At 32.2% G+C, this 26,032-nt stretch overlaps 1 protein-coding gene across 1 annotated transcript in view; it reads left to right on the forward strand.

Moving 5' to 3' along the window:
* Positions 1-4,955: 4,955 nt before the first annotated feature.
* LOC102734915 (TBC domain-containing protein kinase-like protein) overlaps positions 4,956-26,032 on the forward strand; it is a gene marked incomplete at its 5' end in the record, with an annotated part of 153,706 nt that continues 132,629 nt past the window's right edge. Inside the window, 11 exons of the mRNA XM_081813128.1 lie at positions 4,956-5,114; positions 9,622-9,682; positions 12,396-12,457; positions 13,748-13,809; positions 15,880-16,028; positions 17,336-17,474; positions 18,760-18,859; positions 22,328-22,377; positions 22,573-22,702; positions 23,816-23,914; positions 25,794-25,856. Coding sequence (XP_081669254.1) covers positions 4,956-5,114; positions 9,622-9,682; positions 12,396-12,457; positions 13,748-13,809; positions 15,880-16,028; positions 17,336-17,474; positions 18,760-18,859; positions 22,328-22,377; positions 22,573-22,702; positions 23,816-23,914; positions 25,794-25,856 — 1,074 coding nt within the window. The remainder of the gene's footprint in view (positions 5,115-9,621; positions 9,683-12,395; positions 12,458-13,747; positions 13,810-15,879; positions 16,029-17,335; positions 17,475-18,759; positions 18,860-22,327; positions 22,378-22,572; positions 22,703-23,815; positions 23,915-25,793; positions 25,857-26,032) is intronic.

Genomic DNA, 26,032 nt, shown 5'->3' on the forward strand with positions numbered 1-26,032 from the left:
CATTGACATCTTCACAATATTTGTTCTTCCAATCCATGAGCATGGAACGTTTTTCCATTTCTTTGTGTCTTCCTCAATTTCTTTCATGAGTATTCTATAGTTTTTTGAGTACAGATCCTTTGCCTCTTTGGTTAGATTTATTCCTAGGTATCTTATGGTTTTGGGTGCAATTGTAAATGGGATCGACTCCTTAATTTCTCTTTCTTCTGTGTTGTTGTTGGTGTATAGGAATGCCACTGATTTCTGTGCATTGATTTATATCCTGCCACTTTACTGAATTCTTGTATGAGTTCTAGCAGTTTTGGAGTGGAGTCTTTTGGGTTTTCCACATGAAGTATATCATCTGCAAAGAGTGACAGTTTGACTTCTTCTTTGGCAATTCGGATGCCTTTTATTTCTTTTTGTTGCCTGATTGCTGTGGCTAGGACTTCTAATACTATGTTGAGTAGCAGTGGTGATAGTGGACATCCCTGCCGTGTTCCTGACCTTAGGGGGAATAAAATAAGTATCTTATAATCATTTGAGAGGTATAAGAAAGATACAGATAAAATACCATGGCGATTCATTGAGAGGAGAAATAATTTCCATCTCAGCAGATCAACTTAAGGTTTTGTGGAATTATTCATAAAATGAATTCATTAGAAATTTAAAGTTAGAAGTTTGATACATTTTATAGAATGTACTGTTTATAAAGGCTTTGTCTTTTTTATTAAATAAAGTGGCTTACCTTTATGAATTTAGAAGACAGAAGACATGAACAGCGTTTTAGTCTGATAGGAAGATATTTTATACAATAATATGATTTCTTACCAATTCCTTTGTATTTACCATTGAATTTCCTGCTAAAAATTTTCATGTACTTTATAAATAGAAATTTTTATCTTCAGTGAAGTATACTGAAATTAACCTATGCCAAGTTTCTATAACATCTATCACCAGAATACAGTAAAGTACTGAGAGACAAAAAGAAATGCCTCTGTAATAAAAACAGTTATTAGTTACCTAATCAGGAAAAGATGGAGAACTCAAATGCACAAAATAAGATATGGTAATGGAAAAATAACTAGAGAAGTAGAGAACATTAGAAGACTCAATAAATTATTTTTTGCTTAGTTCTGAGCAAATTTGTAAATTAGCATAAAAGGAAGGGAAATACAAATTACCAAAACTTAATCCCAAAGAAAATTTTAAAATCTAAAAACACCAGTTATAGAAATGTAGAAGTTGCCTCTCCCCACAGAGATACCTGGATTAGACTCACAGGCAAATTCTACCAAACCTGTAATGAATGCTTAAATTTGTTGCCATTTAAATTATAATACTATACATTTCAAGGTTATTTTTAAACAAAAGCTTGCAGTATCTTTTATTTTTTTGAGAGATTTATTTATTTATTTATTGAGAGAGAATGAATGAGACAGAGAGAGAGCATGAGAAGGGGGGAGGTTCAGAGGGAGAAGCAGACTCCCTGCTGAGCAGGGAGCCCGATGTGCGACTCTATCCTGGGACTCTAGGATCATGACCTGAGCCAAAGGCAGTCGCTTAACCAACTGAGCCACCCAGGCACCCACAGTATCTTTTTTCATAAGCTAGTATAACATTAATCCTGGTCTTCCCATAATTACCACATGAAATGTTTAAATATAAATCCTACTCATATTTGATTATCTATTATTATTATATAGTATAAATATGTTATATTAATATAAAAAATCCTAAGAAAAGTTAACAAAAACCAGAAGCATATAGAAGATACTATCAAGTGTGGTTTATTCTACCAATATACAGATGGCTTAGGAAATATATAAATATAATTTAATAGGATAACATATCAGAAGTAAATGATCAAGTAATCATTTCTATGGTTTCTTAAAAACATTTGATAGATTTATTGTAACATTCTTGATTAAATTCTTAATAAAAAGGGACTATGTGAATATTTCCTTAATGTAGTGAAAATCACCCATCTATCTATATCTGCCTGTTAGTAGATAATTGATTTCAACCCAGAAGTTAGTAGGTTTAAAACAAAATATTTATTAACACCACTATCATTTGCCAGTGTATACTTGCTACTAATGAATGCACTTAGACAAGGAAAAGAAATCAGATATATATATAATATATATATCAAGTGGAAAGAAGATAAAATTTTCATTTTTAAAAGTGAAATTACTAGAAACAAAAATTCCAGCAATGCAAGGTTGGTTAAACATTAGGTAATTAATTGATTTATTTAAAATCATTAGCATATAAAAGGAAAAGAATCATGTTCTCTTTGTAATATATGGAGATGTTCAAAAATTTTCAAAATTATTCATGATTAACACAGAAATTTTTGCAAAGAAACTATAATGGTGAAAGGTTAAAAGTATTTTTAAAAGATGAGGATCAAGACAAAGATGTCAGCTATCACCAGTTATTTTCATATTAGCAGTTTTACCACATAAGGCAGCAAAAGAACTCAAAACTATAATTACAGAAAGGAGGAAACAAAACTGTCACTGTAAACAAATCAGTTAAGCATAACTGATTTGCTTATCTACAAAGACTACTCAAAAGAATTCTCCCATAAATGCTGAGGGTTTAATGAAGTTGCTAGATACAAAATTAATACAAAGAAATTACACATTAGCAAAAGAAGATGAAATACCTAATAAGAATCTAAGCAGGTATTTTATCTCTGAAAGCACCTCTGTGAAAGAAATATAAATCATTTTTAAAAGACATTATGAAAGGCCTAGATAATTATAGATACCTGCTCATATATTGTTAGATTTGGTATCAGAAAAATGCCAGTTCTCCCCAACCTGTTCTACATTTGATCTAATTTCAATAAAAATTCCAACTCTGTGTGTGTCAGAGGGAGAGAGAGAAAGGGAGGGAGAAAGAGAGAGAAACAACTTGACAAAATAGTTCTAAATGTAAAAAAAAAAAAAGTTCTAAATGTATACATATAGGACAAACATCTGAAAAGTACCTAGACACTCCTGCAGAGAAATTAAAAGGTGTGTGTGGGGGGGTTTTTTGTGTAGAGGGAGTCAACATTTTAATTTTTTATTTAAATTCAATTAATAAACATATATTATTAATTTCGGAGGTAGAGTTCAGTGATTCATCAGTTGCATATAACACCCAGTGCTCATTACATCACATGCCCTCTTTCATGCCCATCACCCAGTTACCCCATCCCCCACACCACTCCCCTCCAACAACCCTCAGTTTATTTCCTCTGATTAAGAGTCTCTTATGGTTTGTCCCCCTCTCTGATTTAGTCTAATTTTATTTTTCCCTCCCTTCCCCTTTGCTCCTCTGTTTTGTTTCTTAAATTCCACATATGAGTGAAATCACATGACAGTTGTCTTTCTCTAATTGACTTATTTCGCTTAGCATAATACCCTCTAGTTCTATCCATGTTGTTGCAAATGGCAAGATTTCAATTTTTTGATGGCTGTGTAATATTCCAGTGTATTTATACATATCACATCTTCTTTATCCATTCATCTGTTGATGGACATCTGGGCTCTTTCCATAGTTTGGCTATTGTGGACATTGCTGCTATAAACATTGGGGTCCAGGTGCCCCTTCGGATCACTACATTTGTAACTTTGGGGTATATACCTAGTAGTGCAATTGCTGGGTTGTAGGATAGCTCTATTTTCAACTTTCTGAATTACCTTCATACTGTTTTCCAGAGTGGCTACACCAGTTTGCATTCCCACCAACAGTGTAAGAGGGTTTCCCTTTATCCACATCCTCGCCAACATCTGTTGTTTCCTGACATGGTAATTTTAGCCATTCTGACTAGTGTGAGGTGGTATCTCATTGTTCTTGATTTGTATTTCCTTGATGCCGAGTGATGTTGAGCATTTTTTCATGTGTCTGTTGGCCATTTGTGCATCTTTGCAGAAAGGTCTGTTCATGTCTTCTGCTCATTTCTTGACTGATTTATTTGTTCTTTGGGTGTTGAGTTTGAGAAGTTCTGTATAGATGTTGGAAAAAGATGTGTATGTTTTGAGAGGACTTGTCTTAGCAATTATATGCAATTATTTATATAATGTTATAGACTTAAGATAGTATAATGGTACAGTGTCAGACAATTTTACTAGTGGAACAAAATAGAGAGCCAAGATGCAAATCAACATGTAGGTAGAGATTTTATTTGTGGTAGAAGCTGGTACTATGGACTAGTTTGGGGGGGAGATAGAGTTTTCAATAAATGGAATAGGGTTCAATTGATTATCCATGTAGGAATGGCACTTCCAAAATGTTCTTCAGAGTTTGGTCAAATAAATTAAGTGCATTAATACAATGAAATTATTGACAGTTTTCAAAGAGAATATGCAATTTATAGTTATTTTTATAGAATGATCTCTAAAATATACTTTAAGTGAAAAAACAAATGTGTGCAGGGTAGTATGTATAGTATGCTGCCCTGTGGGGCAGTGGTGATGGATGGTCAAGTTTATCTATATCTGTAAATATGTATGGGTGCCTGAAGTACAGAAATGGGAGAGAATCTTAGTTTTCAATTGACGTATCTTTAAAGATTTTGACATTCCTACTACTCAAAAGAATATGTACTATTTTCCAAGAAAAAAAATGCACTTTAAATAATAGCTAAGTGTAAGGGGAAAACAGGTAGTAAGAAGGAAAGGAAAACATCCGAAACAGAATACTGCAAGACGGCAATGTGTTAAAAAGAGAGGAAAGCAAAGAAAGGAATTAATGCTTCAGAGAGACACAATAGTTTTAAAATTATTTGAGACGCATATGTATTTTTCTCTTGATTTCTGGACATGAAGACCTGTATTATGATGGTTAGTTTAGAATTCTTCCTAGCGAAAATTGTTAATTTAATTGCACTGGACTTTTACATAGATCTTATCATACAGATAGTAAAAATGTAGTACTACTTTTTCCCCCTTTGTAGTTTGTAGTAATTATTCATTTATTTAATATATCATTGTAGGTATCCATCATACTTGGCACCCGAGGTAATTGCAAAAGGAATTTTGAAAACCACCGATCATGTGCCAAGTGAAAAACCATTGCCTTCTGGCCCCAAATCAGATGTGTGGTCTCTTGGAATCATTTTATTTGAGCTTTGTGTGGTATGTATAAGGAAATATTAAACTAATAAAAAGAAATTGTGTGCTTATTAGAATAAGTTTTTCTGATAAGAAAGCTATTTAGTAATATGTTTTTGCTTTGTGGATTGACTAGATATAGGAATAAAAAGGCTTAAATCTCAATATGACTTGTTAAAAAATCCTGTTTGACAATTTATTTGCTTATCATTTTGGTATCTTTATAAGTGTTTGTACTTTACTAAGTATAAAGAATTTACACTGTACTACGTATAAATAATTAAGCGGTTCTAGAAAGGCTTACACTAAAGCTGCTTACACTCTTTGATATGTTCATGCTCTCCCTTTCTGTGGTATTCTTTTTTCCCTAAATACCTTCTTCTTTCCTGTTTTCTTATGTTTTCTACAAGACTCACTTTGTAGTTGAGTTGTGTTTTATGAGATCTTTCCCAGACATCCTCTATATTTATTAGGGCAAAGACTAAGCTGCTATTGAAAAGAAAGAAATTAAAAATGTAGTAGCTTAAAGAACATAGATATTTTTCTCCCTGATTTAACAGTCCACTTCATGCACAAACCTAGGCTATGGCTCCACCAATCTCAAATGTCTGGTTTCCGAAGTTGTTTCTTTATCGCCTTTTAGGCATAAGGGAAGGAGAGAAGTGAGTTCATGGTAACTGTTTAAGAAGATGATCTAAAAGTGCAAAATCAACCCTTTACTTTTCATTGGTGACAGTTTACTCATGTGGCTACATTGCATATCTGTGCAAGGGAGACTAAGAAATACAGTCTTTAGCTGGACACATAAATATTGAGAAAGAAGATGAGAATGGATTTGGAGGGACAACTAACAGTCTCTCAGCCCTACTTTCAAATACCTGCCAGCATTAGGTCCTTATCTTCCTTGCTCTCCTCTTCTATTATAGCATGTGTCACATTTGTGTACTTTACTTGGACATTGAGGTCTTTAGAAGCAGAAATTTTTTGTCTGTATTATATAGTTGTTAGAAAAATTAAATGAAATAATATAAAGTACTTAGTACAGTCTGTTACATAGCAAATCGTCCATCAGTTATCTTTTATTATGAATATTAAAATATTTTATGATTAAGAAAAATATTTTATGATTATTTAACTTTAATCATAAAATATTTTAATATTCATAATAACATGGCAGCTTTACATATTGGCACTGCTTTTTCTAAGGGAAAATGCCATTTTACTTTTCATTGATATGAAATGATGGCAAATCTCATTTTTGTTTAAAATCATACCCTAAATGAAAACTCTTATTGGAGGAATGCTTGGGTGGCTCAGTCGGTTAAGCATCTGCTTTCCACTCAGGTCATGATCCTGGAGTTCCGGGATGGAGCCCCTCATTGGGCTCCCTGCTCAGCGGGGAGTCTGCTTCTCCCTCTGCCCCGCCCCCTGCTTATGCTCTCACTCTCTCTCTCTCTCAAATAAATAATTAAAAAAAAAAAAAGAAAAAGAAAACTCTTATTGGAATGTGAGGTATAAGTAAGTGTAAATGCGAAATACACAGCTTTTCCTTTTTTTTACATCACGTATATCTATAAACTCTTTACTAATGATCAGGATATGTCTTCTATGAGTAATTCAATTCAACAAATGTAGATGACTATTTACTCTGTGTATAGCATCATGACAAATGCAACAAGAGGTAAACTGTGATTAAGACACATTGTCAAGGAGCTTATAATTTAATTCAAATCCATAAACTTTGAAGATAAACATAGAAGAGCTATGTGAATTCCAAGAAAGGAAATATTAATTTCATAATAGGGGATTCATGACATTTTAAGTGATACTTAAGTTTAGACAGTCTAGTTTTAGAATGGCATATTGAACATAAGCTTGAATCTTCCTCTACCTCATCAAACCTTTAGAATTGATATAAAATATTAAGATATAAGTTAATAGCACACTAACAACTAAAAAGGGAACTTTTATACGCTAGAAATCCTAGGAAATAGAGGAAAAGCTAACCAAAACAGTTTTGCTAGGAAATTCTTGCCATGTCACCAAGAGGCTGTACAGCCACTCTGCCACCCAGAAGTTTCTATAGTCCAAAAGATGTACAGGTGAGTACATATCTAAGAAATACCAAACACCTAAAGCAATACATCTACAATACAATACATGCTGCAAATACATATATCTGCAATAAAAAAGAAACAACAAATAGAAAAATTTACACCATTGAAAGGACTTTAAAATAAAAGTATGTGTTTTTTAGGAGATAAAGGAAACAATTCCATTTATGAAACAATTATAGAAACTATGAATCAAGAATATTTGCTGAAAAGAAGAACCAGTTAAGAATTTTCAGAGAAAAAAATTGTAACTCTTGAAATAAAGAACTAAATAGATGGCAGAGGAAACTAGACACACTGAAGGTAGAAGGTAAAGCTGAGTAATTCTCCCAGATTAGATCACAAAGAAATAAAGAGATTGAAAATATAAAAGAAATTTTAAAAGACAGGGAAGATACATCCAGATGTTCTAATATCTGTCATATAGTAGTATCAGAAGCCAAGAGTAAAGTTCTTGGTTTGAAAGAACCCACAAATTACTTTGCAGAGCAAAAAAAAAAAAAAGAAAGAAAGAAATTGCAACGTACAACAACAAATACCTAGAAATCATAAACTTTTAGGAGATAACCAATAATGAAATAATGGGTAACATTTATTAAGAACTTTTCAAAAGTCAGGTATGTTGCTAATCTCTATTATACTCCATACTCACACCAGTCTTATAAAATTTATCTAATTGTTATCTGTAGTTTACAGATCAGGAAATTGAGGTACAAAGAAATTAAGCAACCTGTCCTAGTTACATAATAGTAAGTACTTGAGGAGATTTGTACCCATCAACTATACCCAAAGCTGTACTCTTAACACACCAAGCTGCCTTTACTAAGCTCTGATGACTTTATCAGTGTTAGTGAGAAAATCTTAAAATGTGTCAGAGAGATAAGACGTACTACCTACCAAGAATGAGATTGGCGTTAAACTTCTTACTAGCTTGGTTTTAAGAAAACAGTGGCACAATGCCATCAAAGTGCTAATAGAAAGTAATTTGAATTTTGAATTCTTTAACTCACAAAATTAACATTCAGAAGTGGGAATGAAATAAAGGATATATATAAAATTTTGATAGCCATGAAGAAAAAAATTACTAGTAGGGAAATCAGTCAAAATCATATGATCTTATGATATCATCAATCATATCATATCATCAGTATGCCTGAATAGACAGTATATTCACCATATTGTAAGTAATCAAATTGAACTGTTGTGTGTGTGTGTGTATGTGTGTGTGTGTGTGTTCATCATAGGTAAATAAATAGTAAACACTTAGAATGAAAAGATATCTTAGAGTCATATCCTAGGAGATTTTGAATGCTAAACTGAGAAGTTTATATTTAGTTATATAAGGTATGGGGGACCATTTAAGTTTTTAAACAAGATATTGATAAAATCAAACCTGTATTTCTAAAAGATTAATAAGATAGTGTAAAAAGTTGAGAGAGGAATGGCAACTTTTTTTTCAATGATCTCTCCATCTGTAGTTCTAGTTTCATAAATCTTTAAGAAATCTTTTTGCTTTCTCTTTATTAAAAAAGAACAGAGCCTTTTTTTCTCCACATAAAGACCAGGCTATCTTCTTAAGACTTTCCTTCTAAGTCTACTTAAAGGATCCTGTAAGTTTAATTTGTTTGTAAGAAAAGAATAATAGCCAACATTTATGAAGGAATTTTTATGTTCAAAAAATGTGAGGCACTTTTTTTACATTCTGTAATCCTCACTGCAACCTGTATGGTATGTACAGTTAATGTTCCAATTTTATAAATGAGAAAAGTGAAACTTAACGTGGTTAAGTATTTGCCCAAGTTATATAACATGTGGTCAAAAGTCCAATTTGGCACACAATAGTTGCTTGACACATAATTGTTGAAGTTATGACTGATTCCAGACTCTATTTTAAGCAGCCCCTGAAGCTGAATAATAAGGAAACAATTAAAATACAATGTATGTATCATAAATATACCAGGTGCTATGGGATCGCAAAGGATGGTTGTCAAATTCATTGTGGGAGGAGGAAGGAGTGTCATTGAATGTTTCTTAATGGAGACAGCAGATTACCCGGATCATGATATATAAGTAAGAATTACTTGGGTAAATGTAAAGATAATAAGAATCTTTCCACGGGTCATCTTAGTCTCTTAATCAAATAAGACTGGAATCTCTCTAGACAACCAGGTATATATAGGTCTCAAAAGTGAAGAATGCTTGAGAACAAACTAGAATGTAATGATCCTTAAATATATGAAATGTTTAAATCTTAAACTGATAATTTTTCTTTAGTGGAGCTAACTTTAAAAGTCAAATAAAACCTTTGAAGGAAAAAAGAGATACCTAATAAAATCATTTTCATCTCTGGGGGGAAAAATGCCTCCCTGAAAAAAAATGTAAATGTTAACACGAATTTCTTTTCCCATTTTATTCAGGGAAGAAAATTATTTCAGAGCTTGGATATTTCTGAAAGACTAAAATTTTTACTTACATTAGGTAAGTGTCTCACAAATGATTATGTTTGAACTACAAATATCACCTTTAGTAAGCATATACATTAAGAATGTGTTCTATAATAGTGAGTACACTGAAATATCCTGAATTTCTTTAATGTTCTAATGATCAGTGGTAAACATTAATAGGACAACTTAAGAAGTGCCTTCTGAAGTATTATTGTAGAGCTTTCCTTACTCATAAGGAATTATAATGTGGATAGATATTTTCTTAGCTTCATGATCTAGCCAAGTAAACTAAGTTGTGAAATCAAAATATGAGAATAAATATACTTCTCTGTAGCAGTTTACCTTCAGACAATATATCTTAAGTTTTGAGCTTTCTATTTGATGAATCATGTGTGAATAATGACTGAGAAGAATATTTTTCCTTATAAGAAGCTCATTTATTTTACATGTATATTAGATCCTAATGTGGTAATAAAGAAGAGAAAAACTGTTAGAGCACTTTCTGTGAAAGAGTGACAGATTGGTGTCCACGTTAATAGGGTTTACAAATAAGAATATGTATTGAAAAGTATCAACAAGTATCAAATAATAATGAATTATAAATATAATTACACAAAATGTTACCATATTTACAACATTTAATTTCAAAGATTGATAATAAGGCTTTAAGGAGTCTTAGAGATTTCTTAATATGGTCTACAGACTAAACTCACACTTTATTTTTTTAATTTTAATTCCAGTATAGTTAATATACAGTGTTATATTAATTTCAGGTGTACAATATGGTGATTCAACAATGTATAGACATTACTCAGGACTCATCATGATAAATATACTCTTAATCCCCTTCACCTGTTTCACCTGCCCCCTCCCTCCACCCATCTCCCTTCTGGTAACCATCAGTTTGTTCTCTATAGTTGAGTCTGTTGTTTTTTTTTATTTGACTCTTTATTTTTTCTTCATTTGTTTTGTTTCTTAAATTCTACATATGAGTGAAATCATATGGTATTTTTCTTTCTCTAACTTATTTCACTTAGCATTATACTCTCTAGATCCATCCATGTTGTTGCAAATGGCAGGAATCCGCTCTTTTTTGTAGCTAAGTAATATTCCACTGTGTATATATATACCACATCTTTGTTATCCATTCATCTATCAATGGACGCTTGGGCTGCTTCCATAATTTGGCTATTGTAAATAATGCAATAAATATAGGGGTGCATATATCTTTTTGAATTAGTGTTTTCATATTCTTTTGGTAAATACCCAGTACTGGGATTACTGGATCATATTTTGAGGAACCTCCGTCCTGTTTTTTGCAGAGGCTACACCAGTTTGCATTCCTACCAACAGTGCACAGGGTTCCTTTTTCTCCACATCCTTGCCAACACTTTTTGTTTCCTGTGGGGTTTTTTTTTTATTTTAGCCTGACAAGTGTGAGGTGGTATCTCATTGTGATTTTACTTTGCATTTCCCTGATAATGAGTACTATTGAACATTTTTTCATGTGTCTGTTAGCCATCTGTATGTCTTCTTTGGAGAAATGTCCGTTCATGTCTTCTCCCCATTTTTAGTTGGATTATTTTTTTTTTAAGGTGTTGAATTGTATAAGTTCTTATTTTATTTTACAGTATAGTTAACATACACTGTTATATTAGTTTCAAGTGTACAATATAGTGATTCAAGAGTTGTCTAAGTTCTTTATATATTTTGGAAACTAACCCTTTATCAGATATGTCATTTGCAAATATCTTCACCCATTCAATAGGTTGTTTTTTGTTTTTGTTGGTTGTTTCCATCGCTGTACAAAAGCTTTTTATTTTGATATAATCCCAACAGTTTATTTTTGCTTTTGTTTCCCTCGCCTCAGGAGACATATCTAGAAAGATGCTGCTACAGCCGATGTCAGAGAAATTCCTGCCTGTGATCTCTTCTAGGGTTTTTATGGTTTTGGATCTCACAGTTAGGTCCTTAACCCATTTTTAGTTTATTTTTGTGTATGGTGTAAGAAAGTGGTCCTGTTTCATTCTTTTCATGTGGCTGTCCAGTTTTCCTAAGACGATTTGTTGAAGAGACTGTCTTTTTCCATTGCATTTTCTTGCCTCCTCTGTGGAAGATAAATTGGCCATGTAAGCGTGAATTTATTTCTGGGCTCGCTCTTCTGTTCCATTGATCTATGTGTCTGTTTTTATGCCAGTGCCATAGTGTTTTGATTACTACAACTTTGTAGTAGTTCTTGAAATCTAGGATCATGATACCTCCAGTTTTGTTCTTCTTTTTCAAGATTGTTTTGGCTATTCAGGGTCTTTTGTGGCTCAATACAAATCTTAGGGTTATTTGTTCTAGTTCTGTGAGGTATGGTGTTGGTATTTTGATATGGATTGTAAAAATGTATACTTTAAATCCCCAGAGATGTGTGTACATTCTCCAAATTATGTAAATACAAAAGAGTAATATGTATATGTACATTACATATATAGGGAGAGAGAACAAGAGAATCTTCATCTTGAACCACTGCTTTATGTCACTATTTAGTGGCTATCTTCCAGTATCTGTAATTCAATTAATATTTAGTGTTTAAAGTCTTCATTTTTATCAAAAAATGTAAGGAAAGGTAACAAAGTCACAAGCTTTTTAATATTCCAAGTTCCAAAACTGCATAACACAATTTTTTAAAAGATTATATGAGTTCAGTTCTGATAGATAAGAAAAGTAGCATTAATTCATACAATTTTTCTGTTTTATAGATTGCGTAGATGACACTATAGTAGTTCTGGCCGAAGAGCATGGTTGTCTGGACATTATAAAGGTTTGTCATTAATCTGTTATTGAAAATGTATGTATTTTGTATACTTGAGATCTAATAGCAAGCTATTTTAAAGCTATGTTTATTTCTGTTCAGATATTTGTTTTTTCATAGAGTGACAAGCTAATATAAATTAGTATAAAGTCCAAATAAAAACTTTTTAGAAAAATCAAAATGTCCTAGAATAGCAAACATTAGAGTAAAATATATTTTTAAATGGGTCATTTTAAGTAATTATTTTCTTTTTTAAAAATGTTTTATTTAAGTTCAATTTAATTAACATATAGTGTATTATTAGTTTCAGAGGTAGAATTTAGTGATTCATCAGTTGCATATGACACCCAGTGCTCATTACATCACATGCCCTCCTTAATGCCCATCAACCAGTTTCCCCATCTCCCACCCCACTCCCTCCAGCAACCCTCAGTTTATTTCCTATGGTTAAGAGTCTCATGGTTTGTCCCCATCTCTAATTATGTCTTGTTATTTTTCCTCCCTTTCCCTTTGCTCCTCTGTTTCATTTCTTAAATTCCACATATGAGTGAAATCATATGATTGTCTTTCTCTGATTGACTTATTATTTAGCTTAGCATAATACCCTCTAGTTCTCTCCACGTTGTTGCAAATGACAAGATTTCATTTTTTTAATGGCTGCGTAATATTCCAGTGTATATATACATACCACATCTTCTTTTTTTTTTTTTTTAAAGATTTTATTTCTTTATTTGACAGAGAGAGACATAGCAAGAGAGGGAACACAAGCACGGGGAGTGGGAAAGGGAGAAGCAGGCTTCCCGCTGAGCAGGGAGCCCGATGTGGGGCTTGATCCCAGAACCCTGGGATCATGACCTGAGCCGAAGGCAGACGCTTAATGACTGAGCCACCCAGGAGCCCCTACATTCCACATCTTCTTTATCCATTCATCTGTTGACGGACATCTGGGCTCTTTCCATAGTTTGGCTATTGTGGACACTGCTGCCATAAACATTGGGGTCCATGTATGCCTTCGAAGCACTACGTTTTTATCCTTTGGATAAATTCCTAGTAGTGTAATTGCTGGCTCATAAGGTAGCTCTGTTTTCAACTTTTTGAGGAACCTCCATACTGTTTTCCAGAGTGGCTGCACCAGTTTGCATTCCCACCAACAGTGTAAGAGGGTTCCCCTTTCTCTGCATCCTTGCCAACATCTGTTGTTTCCTGACCTGTTAATTTTAGCCATTCTGACTGGTGTGAGTAAAATATATTTTTTAAATGGATCATTTTAAATAATTCTTTTCTTTTTTTATTTACCAGGACCTTCCCAAAAATGTGATAAATCTTTTGAAGAAGTGTCTCACCTTCCACCCTTCCAAGAGGTTGATAATATTAAGATTCAGAGATTATGCTGACATCTTTAATATATAAGTAGTTGGGTTTTTTTAATAATACTAATGGATTAAATAAGAATATTTACATATATATAGGAATACATATTGATCGCTAACAATATGTAATTGTTATATATATATAATTATATATATAATAATATAAAAGGATTTCTTAGAAGTATTATTATTTGTTTTCATTTGATGATATCACTGTTAGCCTTACAGTTGTCTTTCCTAAACTCCTTAAGTATATGATATTTGAAAATACTGTATTCTAATTAGTCTTTAGAAAAACATCTTTATCAATACATGTTAGGAAGAGTGGAATGGTAAAAAAAAAAAAAAAACATAATTTGGGGTAAACATGCCACATTAAGACAGGAGGAAGAAAACCAAAAGGTAGTATTTAGAATTTTAATTAAGATATTCAATAACACAGGTAGATCATGGTCAAGATAAAAGTAAAAAATGGAGATGTTCATATATAATACTCTTTGATAGATTATAAGATGCAAAAAGCACAAGAGGGAAAAAATTCAGCGTTTACTTACAGTCACTTCATTTTTATATACAAGTATACATCTAGACTCTACTAAGGAGAGTTTTACTATTTTCTGTACTGGTGATGTATTTAAGACTTTTAACTATCCCCTTGAATGTGTGCCATTATTCTAGCAAATTTCTTAAGGGACATTTTCTAATGTTTATTTTTGTGCCTTGGAATAATCAAACAAATTGCCAATCAATATTTAAGATTCTATTTATATTTCTCAGACACAAATCCATGTCTAAGTAACTTAAAGAAACATTGGTTTTGTTATGGTTGATTGCTGGTTATTTAGTGGCCAATTTGAGTTAGTGATAGTTCATTCAGTAATGCTGTAACATCATCCATGACACAAGTTTATAAGTATATTTTGCCATCGTTAATTTGGTTGGACCCACTGACAATAATGTTAATTGAAAATTTGGTAGATAACCGGGGAAATAATCATAGTTAACTAGACTAAAAGAAAAATGCACATGAAATATTGCAAAGTAGGATTCTTTTTTTCATATTGAAGCAAACATATTCTTATAAATGTAGGCACAAATGTTTCTAAACATAGATATATTAAACTCCACATCATAAAATATATTATCGATTCATATTTTTACAAAAAAAACTGATGTGCTGTTGTGTTTATTTAACTCAAGGATCAATGAACTCTTTTTGGTAAGGACCCGATAGCAAATATTTTTGATTTCATGGACCATACAGTCTCTGTCACAACTATTCAACACTGAACTTGTAGCTTAAAAGCAGCTAAAGACAATACTTAAATGAAATAGTGTTGCTATGTTCCAATAAAACTTTACTTTTGGATACTGAAACTTGAGTTTTGTATAATTTTCACATATCACAAAATAACAGTATTTTGATTTTTTCAACTATTTAAAAATCCAAAATCCATTTTTACCTCATGAGCCATACAAAAACAGACAGTAGGCGGATTTGACCCATGAGCCATAGTTTTCTGACCCCTGATATAAACTATATGCTAGCTCTTACCATTTTTTCTTACATTAATAAACTCTGTAGAAATTTGTTATTTTTCTTTTAATTTTTTCCAAAGCCATATGATTCATTTCATACGATATTCAGAAATAGGCCTACATCATATACTACAAAAGCCATGTATTATGAAAGTTTTGCCAAGTATCCTATCAGATTTCTCAATATAAGAAGAATATCCATATTTCCAATGCTCTTTTCTCATACCACTATTTTTGAAATTAGGTAAGGCACTGACTAATTTGGCAACACTGTGATATATGGAAGTTTTTATTTTTGAAAAGAGTAATGAGACACACAGATCAGGGAATAAACATTAAAAGGTCAGCATTACACAGCAGTTTAAGAAAAAAAGAAAGTTGATCTACCCTGGTAAACATGAATTATAATTAAAATAATAATTTTCTACTAATTATAACTTTTTAAATAAGAAGTGATACCAAGAATTTCTAATGATGAAATTTGTATCTCATTCATACTGTGTGTTTTAAATTTTTCTCAAGGCCAACCGCAGCTGAATTAATGCAGGACAAGGTATTTAGTGAAGTGTCACCTTTATATACTCCCTTTACCAAACCTGCCAGTCTGTTTTCATCTTCTTTGAGATGTGCTGATTTGACTCTGCCTGAGGATATCAGTCAGCTGTGTAAAGGTAATGATAAATAAGACAGAAGACAATATGTTTTATTTTTAGAAAAAGTACCCTTATCCTACTTTCAGTTTTGCATTTACCAACAACATATATATTACATTAGTGAGGCTTTATGGATACCTGTATGGGAATTAAGAGATAATTTTGGATATGCTTAAAATATAACTACCTAAGTTTTTAATCCTTTATTTTTTTTTTTAAAGATTTTATTTATTTTTTTGACAAAGATAGGGAACACAAGTAGGCAGAGCAGGCAGGCAGAGTGAGAGGGAGAAGCAGGCTCCCCACTGAAGAAGGAGCCTGATGCGGGGCTCGATCCCAGGACCCTGGGACTATGACCTGAGCCAAAGGCAGACACTTAATAGACTGAGTCACCCAGGCACCCATAATCCTTTAAGTTTAAATTGCTTTGGAGCAAGAACTTTAAGAATTGAGGAAGTGGAACCAAAAAAAAATTTATTAGGCAAACCAAAGTCCTATTTTCATCTCAAATCTTAATGCCAAAATTGCTTTCTAATTCCCAGTGGAATTTCTACTACATCAACATACATAATATCCTGTTCTATATAATTTATTATAAATTATATCTAAAAATTGTATTATAGGTAGGAGTCCATACCATTATATTCCACATAGTAAGAGAATATCAGTTTTTTTCTTTTCATTCATCTATGAAGATTATAACTCTCAGAATGTGTGTTTTAGTGGCACCAATAATACTCTTACACTGAAGAGTTACGATGTAAGTCATGGCAGGAAATATTTACTAAGCATTCATTCAGTCAGATATTTTTTTGAGTTCCTTCTATGTTCCATGCACTATAACTTTCATACCAAATGGTGAGGCAAATAAAAATTTATAGTATAAATAAAGGTCAGTATGAACATAGTGCAGTGGAATCATAGCGTGCCTGAGACAATAAGAAAGACTCTTCAGAAGAGGCAGCAATTGCCTCAAGACATGAAGGATGCAATAGTTCGTGTTAGTTAACTATCAAGTGCTTTTTTCTGTCCTTATCCCTTCCTCACAGAGCCTGATATATCTAGTAACTGTATGGAATATATATCCCATATATCTCTAATATAGAGGGTAAAAATTCTACTTTTTCTCAAAGAAACTGAATGTACATCCAATATGTATATCTTCATTTCATCCTTTGTAGTTTATAGTATGAATATTCTTAAAGGTACTCTTACTGTGTTCTTCAATTATTATTTTTTGAGAATATCAGCTATTATTGCCTGTTGCTTTTTAATCAAAACAAAAAGTGTGATAGCTCTCATTCTTTTCCATTTGCCATTAATAGATATAAACAGTGATTATCTGGCAGAAAGATCTATTGAAGAAGTATATTACCTTTGGTGTTTAGCTGGAGGTGACTTGGAGAAAGAGCTTGTCAACAAGGAAATCATTCGATCTAAACCACCTATCTGCACACTCCCCAAGTAAGGAAAGAAAGTTTCTCTTGGAAATGAAAAATATTTAGTAATAACGTTTTTTTAAAATTTGGGGTTTCTTTGGTAGACATTCCAACTAAGTGATTATGAAAGCAACTGGAAGTCAATACCTTATTTTCTTGGCCGAGGCTTTTAATTGAAGAATTCACATTAATATTTTCATTATTTTTAATATTTTAATAAATAATTTGCTTTATGATCTATTTGAAGTAGACCCATTATTATGGAATATCTTGTAATAATTGATGTTCAATAAATGAAAAATGTACAAGTCAGAAAGAATAGTAATATTCAAGAGAGTTGATAAACTAGGCTAGAGTGCCTATCATAAGTACTATTTTTTATTTCCAATTACAATTGTAAATGTAAATGTACTCTTTGGCCTCATTGTCCTAGAGATCATTATGGTGCTAAATCACTGTTGTGAAAACTCTGCAGAACTGCATAAGATCTTGGACATCATCATATAAATTAGACAAAGTTAAATAACAGTACAACTCTAAGGATCAAAATTGTTACTGTTCCATTACTCTTTGTATTTATTCATAAAGATGTGAACCTAAATCTCTTGAGTTTCACCAATGCTTTAAATTTTTAATTTTAGACTTTAGGACTAGATTTGATCATTGTAGGTAACAATACAAATTACATGCTGATCATTTTTTTCTTCACATGTTACATTTTTTCGTTAATTATTTGGATAGAACACTGGGTCTCTACTTTTTCTCCCCCTTAAACTGATTTTTAAGTCAGTTATATTTCTGACACATTGAATTAAGCAGAACACCAGGAAATAAGATGATGGAAATTCCAAGGTATATGTAAATTCTCAAAATTAATTCTCTGAAATCCTAAAGAAATTTTATACATTTATTATTCACTATTCTTTCTCCTGAGAAGTTACTATCATGATTTTTCTTCTTTTATCATTTCTCACTCATATAAACTTCCTCAGGATCACATACACATATTGTCAAGAGAGTAATTTTAGCATTGAATCTGCATGAACAAAGAGAATAAATCATACTCTTGTATTCCTAAAATGCTTTGTATTTATATACTGTATTCATATGGACTCAATTTGTACTTAAAAATGAGAATTGTTTGGTGAAATATCAACCAGCAGTTGCATATTTTTAAATTAATCCGTGTAGTCTAAAATTTCTTTCTTTGATGAGAGAATGATGATTTAGAATAAATTTTATTTACTAGAAGAAGCAATAAATCAGATTTTGTGTGCTTGTTAAAATTATTTTTTTTAATCTCTTTTCAGTTTTCTCTTTGAAGATGGTGAAAGCTTTGGACAAGATCGAGATAGAAGCTCACTGTTAGATGACACCACTGTGACATTGTCATTATGCCAGCTAAGAAATGTAAGAATGGTATTTTGACAAATCTACCTCAGATTTTTTTTTTTAAATAAAACCTTACAGATATACATGAAGCCTTGAATTCCTCCCTAATCTCATAAAATATGTCAGAGTTTCTTTAAGGTATGTGCCCAGGAGTGATATTATTGGGAAATAGGATCTGTACATCTTCAGCTTTAATATATATTGTTCAATCATTCACAAAAGTAGTTGTATCTTTTTACCATTATTGGATAAGGTTTCTCATTTTCTATATACTTGGTAACACATGATATTATCAAATTTTTACAAAATTATTGCTCTAGAGGCACCTGGGTGGCTCAGTCAGTTAAGTGTCTGCCTTAGGCTCAGGTCATGATCTCAGGGTCCTGGGATCAAGCCCTGTTTGGGGCTCCCTGCTCAGTGGGGAGTCTGCTTCTCCCTCTCCTTCTGCCCCTCCCCCCACTCCTGCTCTCTCTCTCTCTCTCTCAAATAAATAAATCTTAAAAAAATTTATTGCTCTAAAAGATATAGAATAGTGTTTTGCTATAATACTAATTTTTAATTCCCTGATTATAATGCAGTTACAAATCTCTTCGTATTTCTTGGTAGTCTGTTTACCTCTTCTATATATTACTAGTTCATATCTTTTGTCAGTTTTTCTACTGGGTGCTTTCTTATTGATTTGAGGACTTCAAAAAATATATTCTAAATATGGAGTCTTTGTTGGCTATATGTAATGCATATATCTTCCAATCTGTGGCTTTTCTTTTAACTTTTGATGGTTTCTTTTAAGGAATATGATATTACTAGGCATAGGTTTTTCTTTTGGTATTTATCCCAGTTGATGTTTGTAGTTTCCTGGATCTTTGTTATTTCATGTCTTTAATTTTGAAAATTTCTGCCATTTTTACTTCCAGTATTTCTTTTGTTTCTTCCTTTCTTCTGATGTTTCTATAACACATAGATTACATCTTTTGATTCTTTATTAGAATTTTTACCTCCATGCTTATATTACCCACCTGTTCTTGCATGCTGTCCACTTTTTTCCTTAGAGCCCTTAGCATATTAATCAGAGTTATTTTAAATTACTGGCCTGATCATTTCAAACTCTCTGACATATCTGAGGCTGGTTCTGTAGCTTGCTTTGTTTCTTCAGAGTGTCTCTTTCACATTTTAGCATGCCTTGCCATTTTTTGTTGAAACCCTAACATGATTTACCAGTAAAAAGAACTATGGTAAATAGGCCTTACCTCAAGATATAGCTGTTTACTATTTGTGTAGCTTTTTTGTCAGAGGCTAAAATTTCCTCAACTATCCTTGTTCTTGTTTCCCCTGGTGTCTTTGGGTTTCCCTAGAGACCTTTTCTTTTTTCCCCCTAGAGACTTTTTAAAATAGGGTCTAAGGCCTGCAGCTCTTTCAGCTGGAATCCCCTTTTATATAGGAGCTCTATTGACATGGAGGTATGGTAGGGAAGGGAAGGAGTTCTATAATCCTATGGTTAGGTCTCAGCCCTTTAGTGAACCTGTGTCTCTGGGCTGTGACCTTCATATAAAGCTTCTCAGCTTCCCACCTTACCTTATTAGAGACAGGGAAACTAAAAGGCATCAGTATTGGGTATTCTTCTTCCCCACATCAGTGACTCGGGCTGGCTAAAGTCGGATATCCTCCCCTCCACCCCAACACATGCAGTTCTTTCTTTACTTGAATATAGCAGGGTCTCCTCCAGTCTGGCTGCCTGTTCAACAGATGCCCAAGTCTTTGTCCCATTGTGCTTAAAACCCTAGGCCACAATTATCAATATACTTTATTTCTAGCTTATATCCTTTCTCTCTAAGCCTAGCTTTGGGTCACCTATCATTGCATTTTTCTTATATTTTTAGGCTTTTCCTGTCATTTAATATTTTACATATTATGTAGGAGGAGGGAATTAGAATCTCTTATCTGCCATAATGCAAGGAATAGAGCATTTAAATATATAATTATTACTACATGATACACTAAACTTATAATCTCTTTGAAAAGAAAGAATGTATATAGTGGATGAAATAAGTAGCAGTACAAAGCAACAAACAATAAACTACATCTAAATATACGGTTTTGACTGATTTGATTTTACCCTTAATTTGCTTCTTTAAATATAATCCAAAGTATATGAACATAAGTTAAATGAATACAAGGCTTTAATTTTACTTGCTTAATGACCTTACATTCCCACTTTTGAAATTTAAAATACTTTTTTCTATAATTATTAAGAAAAAAGTTTATGTTGCTGATTTTAAAAATAATATGGAAACCAAATAATTTTTACCTTCTACTTTTCTGTATTTTTGCCCTTTTTGTACTTTTAATATGCTAAATTTTTAATACAAAAAAAGCAGAAAAGTTACTTATAATATCTATGACTTTCAGGACAGTAAAACCCAAATTTTAAAACAATGTGCATATTAAATAATGGGGTAAAATTTGAGAAAATATTATTTTTCTACTTAGAATTTTAATCCACAAAAGAAACACCTAAAAGTTTAGAGGCAAAATGGGATAAATCTACAGCACATCAAATTTTAGAGAAAAGCCAGGCATAAAATCAGTGTTTGCCAGAGTCTCAGTTGTGGGTAAACGATTTTTCTTTGGCTTTTAAAAATTCTGAGGCTAACTCATGTGGGTGAGTACACAGTAACTCTAATCAACAGAAGATCAATGCTGGCTACACACAGAGCTTGAACTTCTGTGTCAGTCCCCACCGGAGCAGGTACTCTGCCTTCAAGTTGGAACTTGAACTGAAGAGCAGAGCAGCAGGCAAGATGACAGTAACGTTAATCACCCTACTTAGGATGTGTCTATGATTTTACTTTACTATTGCCTGCCTTCTTATGTTTTTGAATATCTATAATCCTGGCAATGTTATTATTTGGAGTAACATTTATTATAATATGTTTGTGAAAAACAGAATGAAAAAAACTGAATTTTGTCAGCTGGTTTACCAACTGTTTGAATCATGCATGTTCAAAGTATGATGTGAGAAATTCTTTTGAATCCTTTTATTAGCACCTTACTTTTGTCTTAGTTTGTATTAATGTCAAGGCAAAAATAAATTGGACTCAAGTTTTAAATTAAGAGATGTGTATTAAAAAGTACCTTTTTATATAATCTTCACATAATTTTAAAAAGTTTTATCCATTTATTCAATTTTATACTAATTTTAGCAATTCTGCCTTGTGTTTAGAAAACTATCATAATAGGTGTCTAACATTTATGAGAAATGCCTGAAGGTAAAAAACCAAAACAACAGAGAATATTCTTTACAGCGAAACTTAATCACTGGAGGCATGGTGTATTTGCATGTTTACAATAAATGGATTTTAAATTCTGTTTTGTAGTTTCCTTGCTATATTTATAAATATATAATTTTACATCATTTTCCTTTTAAATAAAGATGACTGTTTCTGTCTCAGATCTTAAATATCATAAATATTTTCTCTTTAAATTCAGAGGTTAAAAGATGTTGGTGGAGAAGCATTTTACCCACTACTTGAAGATGAGTGAGTATATATATATATGTATATATATATATTCTTTTTACCATTATTTTTCTTTTCTGTTTCTATTAGATTGATAAGAAGCCTGCCTATTTTTTTGGAAAATTGTTTCCTAAGTAGAATACAAAAATGTGGTGTTCTGTTTTTTTTAATTTTATACATTTTGTCAATTTTTCTCCTTTTGTTTCTCTTTTATAGCCAGTCTAATTTACCTCATTCAAACAGCAATAATGAGTTGTCTGCAGCTGCCACTCTCCCTTTAATCATCCGAGAGAGGGACACAGAGTACCAACTAAACAGAATCATTCTCTTTGACAGGCTACTAAAGGTAGGATTCTAAAGTGTACGGTGAAAGAGTCCATATACAATCTTTATTTTTTTTTTATTTCATTGGTAATTCTTAGGGAATCTTGATGTCATGAGAACACTAATTCTTAGGACCTATTTTATCTGATTAATAATAAAAATGATACATGATAATAGTAAACAAAATTAAAAAGTAAAAACAAGATGAAGGAATCTATGCAAAACCACATTAGACAAAAGATATTTAATATCCTTGCTATTTAAAAAACACTTAAAAATCAATAGGGAAAAGGACTATCATTGAAACAGAAATGGATAAAAAACATAATAGAAATACAGCTAGTCAGTAAATCTATTCAAAATATGTATCCTTACTGGGACTGAAAAAAAATAGACTTTTTTTCCATATGGAATTAGCGAAGTGAGTAAATGCATATTGAAATTGGAACTCTCATTCTTCTGGAGTAAGTGTAAATTGGCTAAAGCATTCTATAAAGCTATTTTAAATTTTGTATTAAGAGCCTTTAACAGGTCTGTGATTCAACAGTCTTACACAATTCACAGCGCTGTACCTCTGAAACAAATAATCCATTAAATGTCAAAAAAAAAAAGAAGATAGTAGGAAGGGAAAAACGAAGTGGGGGAATCGGAGGGGGAGACGAACCATGAGAGACTTTGGGCTCTGAGAAACAAATTGAGAGTTCTAGAGGGGAGGAGGGTGGGGGGATGGGTTAGCCTGGTGATGGGTATTAAAGAGGGCACGTACTGAATGGATCACTGGGTGTTATACGCAAACAATGAATCATGGAACACTACATCAAAAACTAATGATGTAATGTATGGTGGTTAACATAACATAATAAAAAAATATATATAAAATAGAGAGGGATGGTTAAAAACAGTAGATTCAGCTCCTCTCTTTGATTGTATTATATAAGATTTACAGAGGCTAGGAAACTATTCCACTACTAACTTAATATGTATTAATAACATCAGGTAAAATAATTTCAGGTACTTGGAAATTTATTGCAAGTCACCTTCAACTTTATCACTGGTATATTCAGATCTATTTAGATTAAAAGAAGGTACTTGTTAACTTGAGGTATTTTTCATATCTTTTTTTTTTTACCTATAGGCTTATCCGTATAAAAAAAATCAAATCTGGAAAGAAGCAAGAGTTGACATTCCTCCTCTTATGAGAGGTTTAACCTGGGCTGCCCTTCTGGGAGTTGAGGTAAGAAAGAAAAGAGGTGGGGCACCTGGGTGGCTCAGTCATTAAGCGTCTGTCTTCAGCTCAGGTCATGATCTCAGGGTCCTGGGATCAAGTCCCACATCGGGCTCCCTGTTCAGCGGGAAGCCTGCTTCTCCCTCTCCCACTCCCCCTGCTTGTGCTTCCTCTCTCGCTGTCTCTCTCTCTGTCAAATTAATTAATTAATTAATTAGTTAATTAATTAATTTTAAAAATCTTAAAAAAAAGAAAAGATGTTAGAAGCTGATCAATGGTGTTAAGAAAAAAGGAAGAAGGAAAGTACTTTCTGAATATATATTTTCCAAGTTGTTAGGAAATTATATAGTAAAATTTGAGTTAAGATTATTTGGCAGTTTATAGTGAAAGCAATAGAAGAAAAGAATAGACTAGATAGAATAGAAAAATATAATTGAAGTCTTGTTAGATTTATGCTATTTAATATTTCATTTAATGGGACTCAGAAATTATCTTGATTATACATTTTAAAATCAGAATATTTTAATATATATTTCAGTTATAAGTATATAGCCCTGCTTATAAAGTATGTTCATTTAGAAATAGAACTGCTTATTTATAAGGAGAAATATTCCATTCTAATTTGAACCTTGTCAAAAATCATTAATATAATTTAGTGCCTTTTGGCATATCTATCTTACCAGAACCATGCTGCCAGGAGAAATAGCTACTTTGTCTTCTATAATACCTTATCTGTGGCAGTGAGAAGAGGCAAGGTGTCACATTATTAGAGTGACTTGCCGTACTAACAGAGACTTTGGTGACAGCAGTCATGATAATGGGCCAAATCATTGCCAATTTTTTTTCATTTCCTGTCAATTTCTTTGTCACCTGTCTTTCTATATTCTCTTATAGATATCTTATGGATATCCATCACCTATTTTTTGTGTGTGAATTCTTCCAAGTATTTTTAATCCTTTTACCTCTCTATTGAAAGAATTCCTTCCTTTATTCCTGATTTCTTTGGTGAAAGTCTACAAATATCTTTGAGTTTGGTTGGTTGCTTAATAAGAATGCCTGTTATTCCTACCATATGGTGATAATTAGTATTGTAGAACCATATAATGCTAAAATTCAAGAGGAATTCCAAGGTCAGGTTGTCCAAATGTCTTATAAGGTAGATGTACCAGAGATGATAATAGCATGTTACATCGGAGATTGAACTCTAAATTCCTAGCTCTTTCTCTACCATTACAGTAAACCAGAGAATTAAGAATTGATCTATGCCTGATCCTATAGAACATGACCAAAATTTGAAGTAGTTTATTCAGTTATTCTTTCTGTAGAGCTATAAATGGAAAATGTAAATAATCTCTTTAATCCCTTAATGATTCCATTAGGGATTCCACATGGAATTTCATTCTTTCATTTGTCCCAAACCTCTTCCTTCTGGTGCTGAACTCCTTTAAACAATTTTATTTTATTTTTGCTTTCATTTCCAATTTTACAGGAAAATTTCTCAAGGGATGACCCCCCCATTTTTTTTTAAATTTCTTCATGAAACTTACTATGTGTGAGTTGACAATGAATAGAGCACAGCAAGGCTGTGTTGTGTTGTGGGAGCTGGGAGATTAGCTAAGCATACTCATTAAGAGTCTTTTAACATATTTGTCTTCCTGTACGTGTAATTCAAATGACTGCCTTAGCAAAATGGTAAATTGTCACAGACTTCCATCACAGATTGTAAAAGATGTGAAGAATTTTCTAAGAGGATGCTTTGGGTTTGAATGTGCCTGTCTATAATTGGGTGTGCTTTCAAAGGTAGATGTTTCTAAGAACTATATTTTGTCTAAGTCAATAATTTATTAAGGATATGATAAATTAATATATCTTCTCTTATTTTTTGCAGGGAGCTATTCATGCCAAGTATGATGCAATTGATAAAGATACTCCAATTCCTACAGATAGACAGGTATGATTTAGATTTTCTTAAACAACCTAAGATAATTCTGCCAAATCTTTAAATTTTAGAAAGGCAAGAAGAATTTTCTTAATTATGAAACTCAGCAGCCATCATATGTATATGTGTATGCATAGCTCTTATTTTACTCATAATTAAGTTAGTGAGTTAGAATGCTTCAAAGGAGT

This window comes from Leptonychotes weddellii, chromosome 2 (assembly GCF_054177405.1).
Source record: "Leptonychotes weddellii isolate Sample4059 chromosome 2, ASM5417740v2, whole genome shotgun sequence".
In the NCBI taxonomy this organism is placed as follows: Eukaryota; Metazoa; Chordata; class Mammalia; order Carnivora; family Phocidae; genus Leptonychotes; species Leptonychotes weddellii.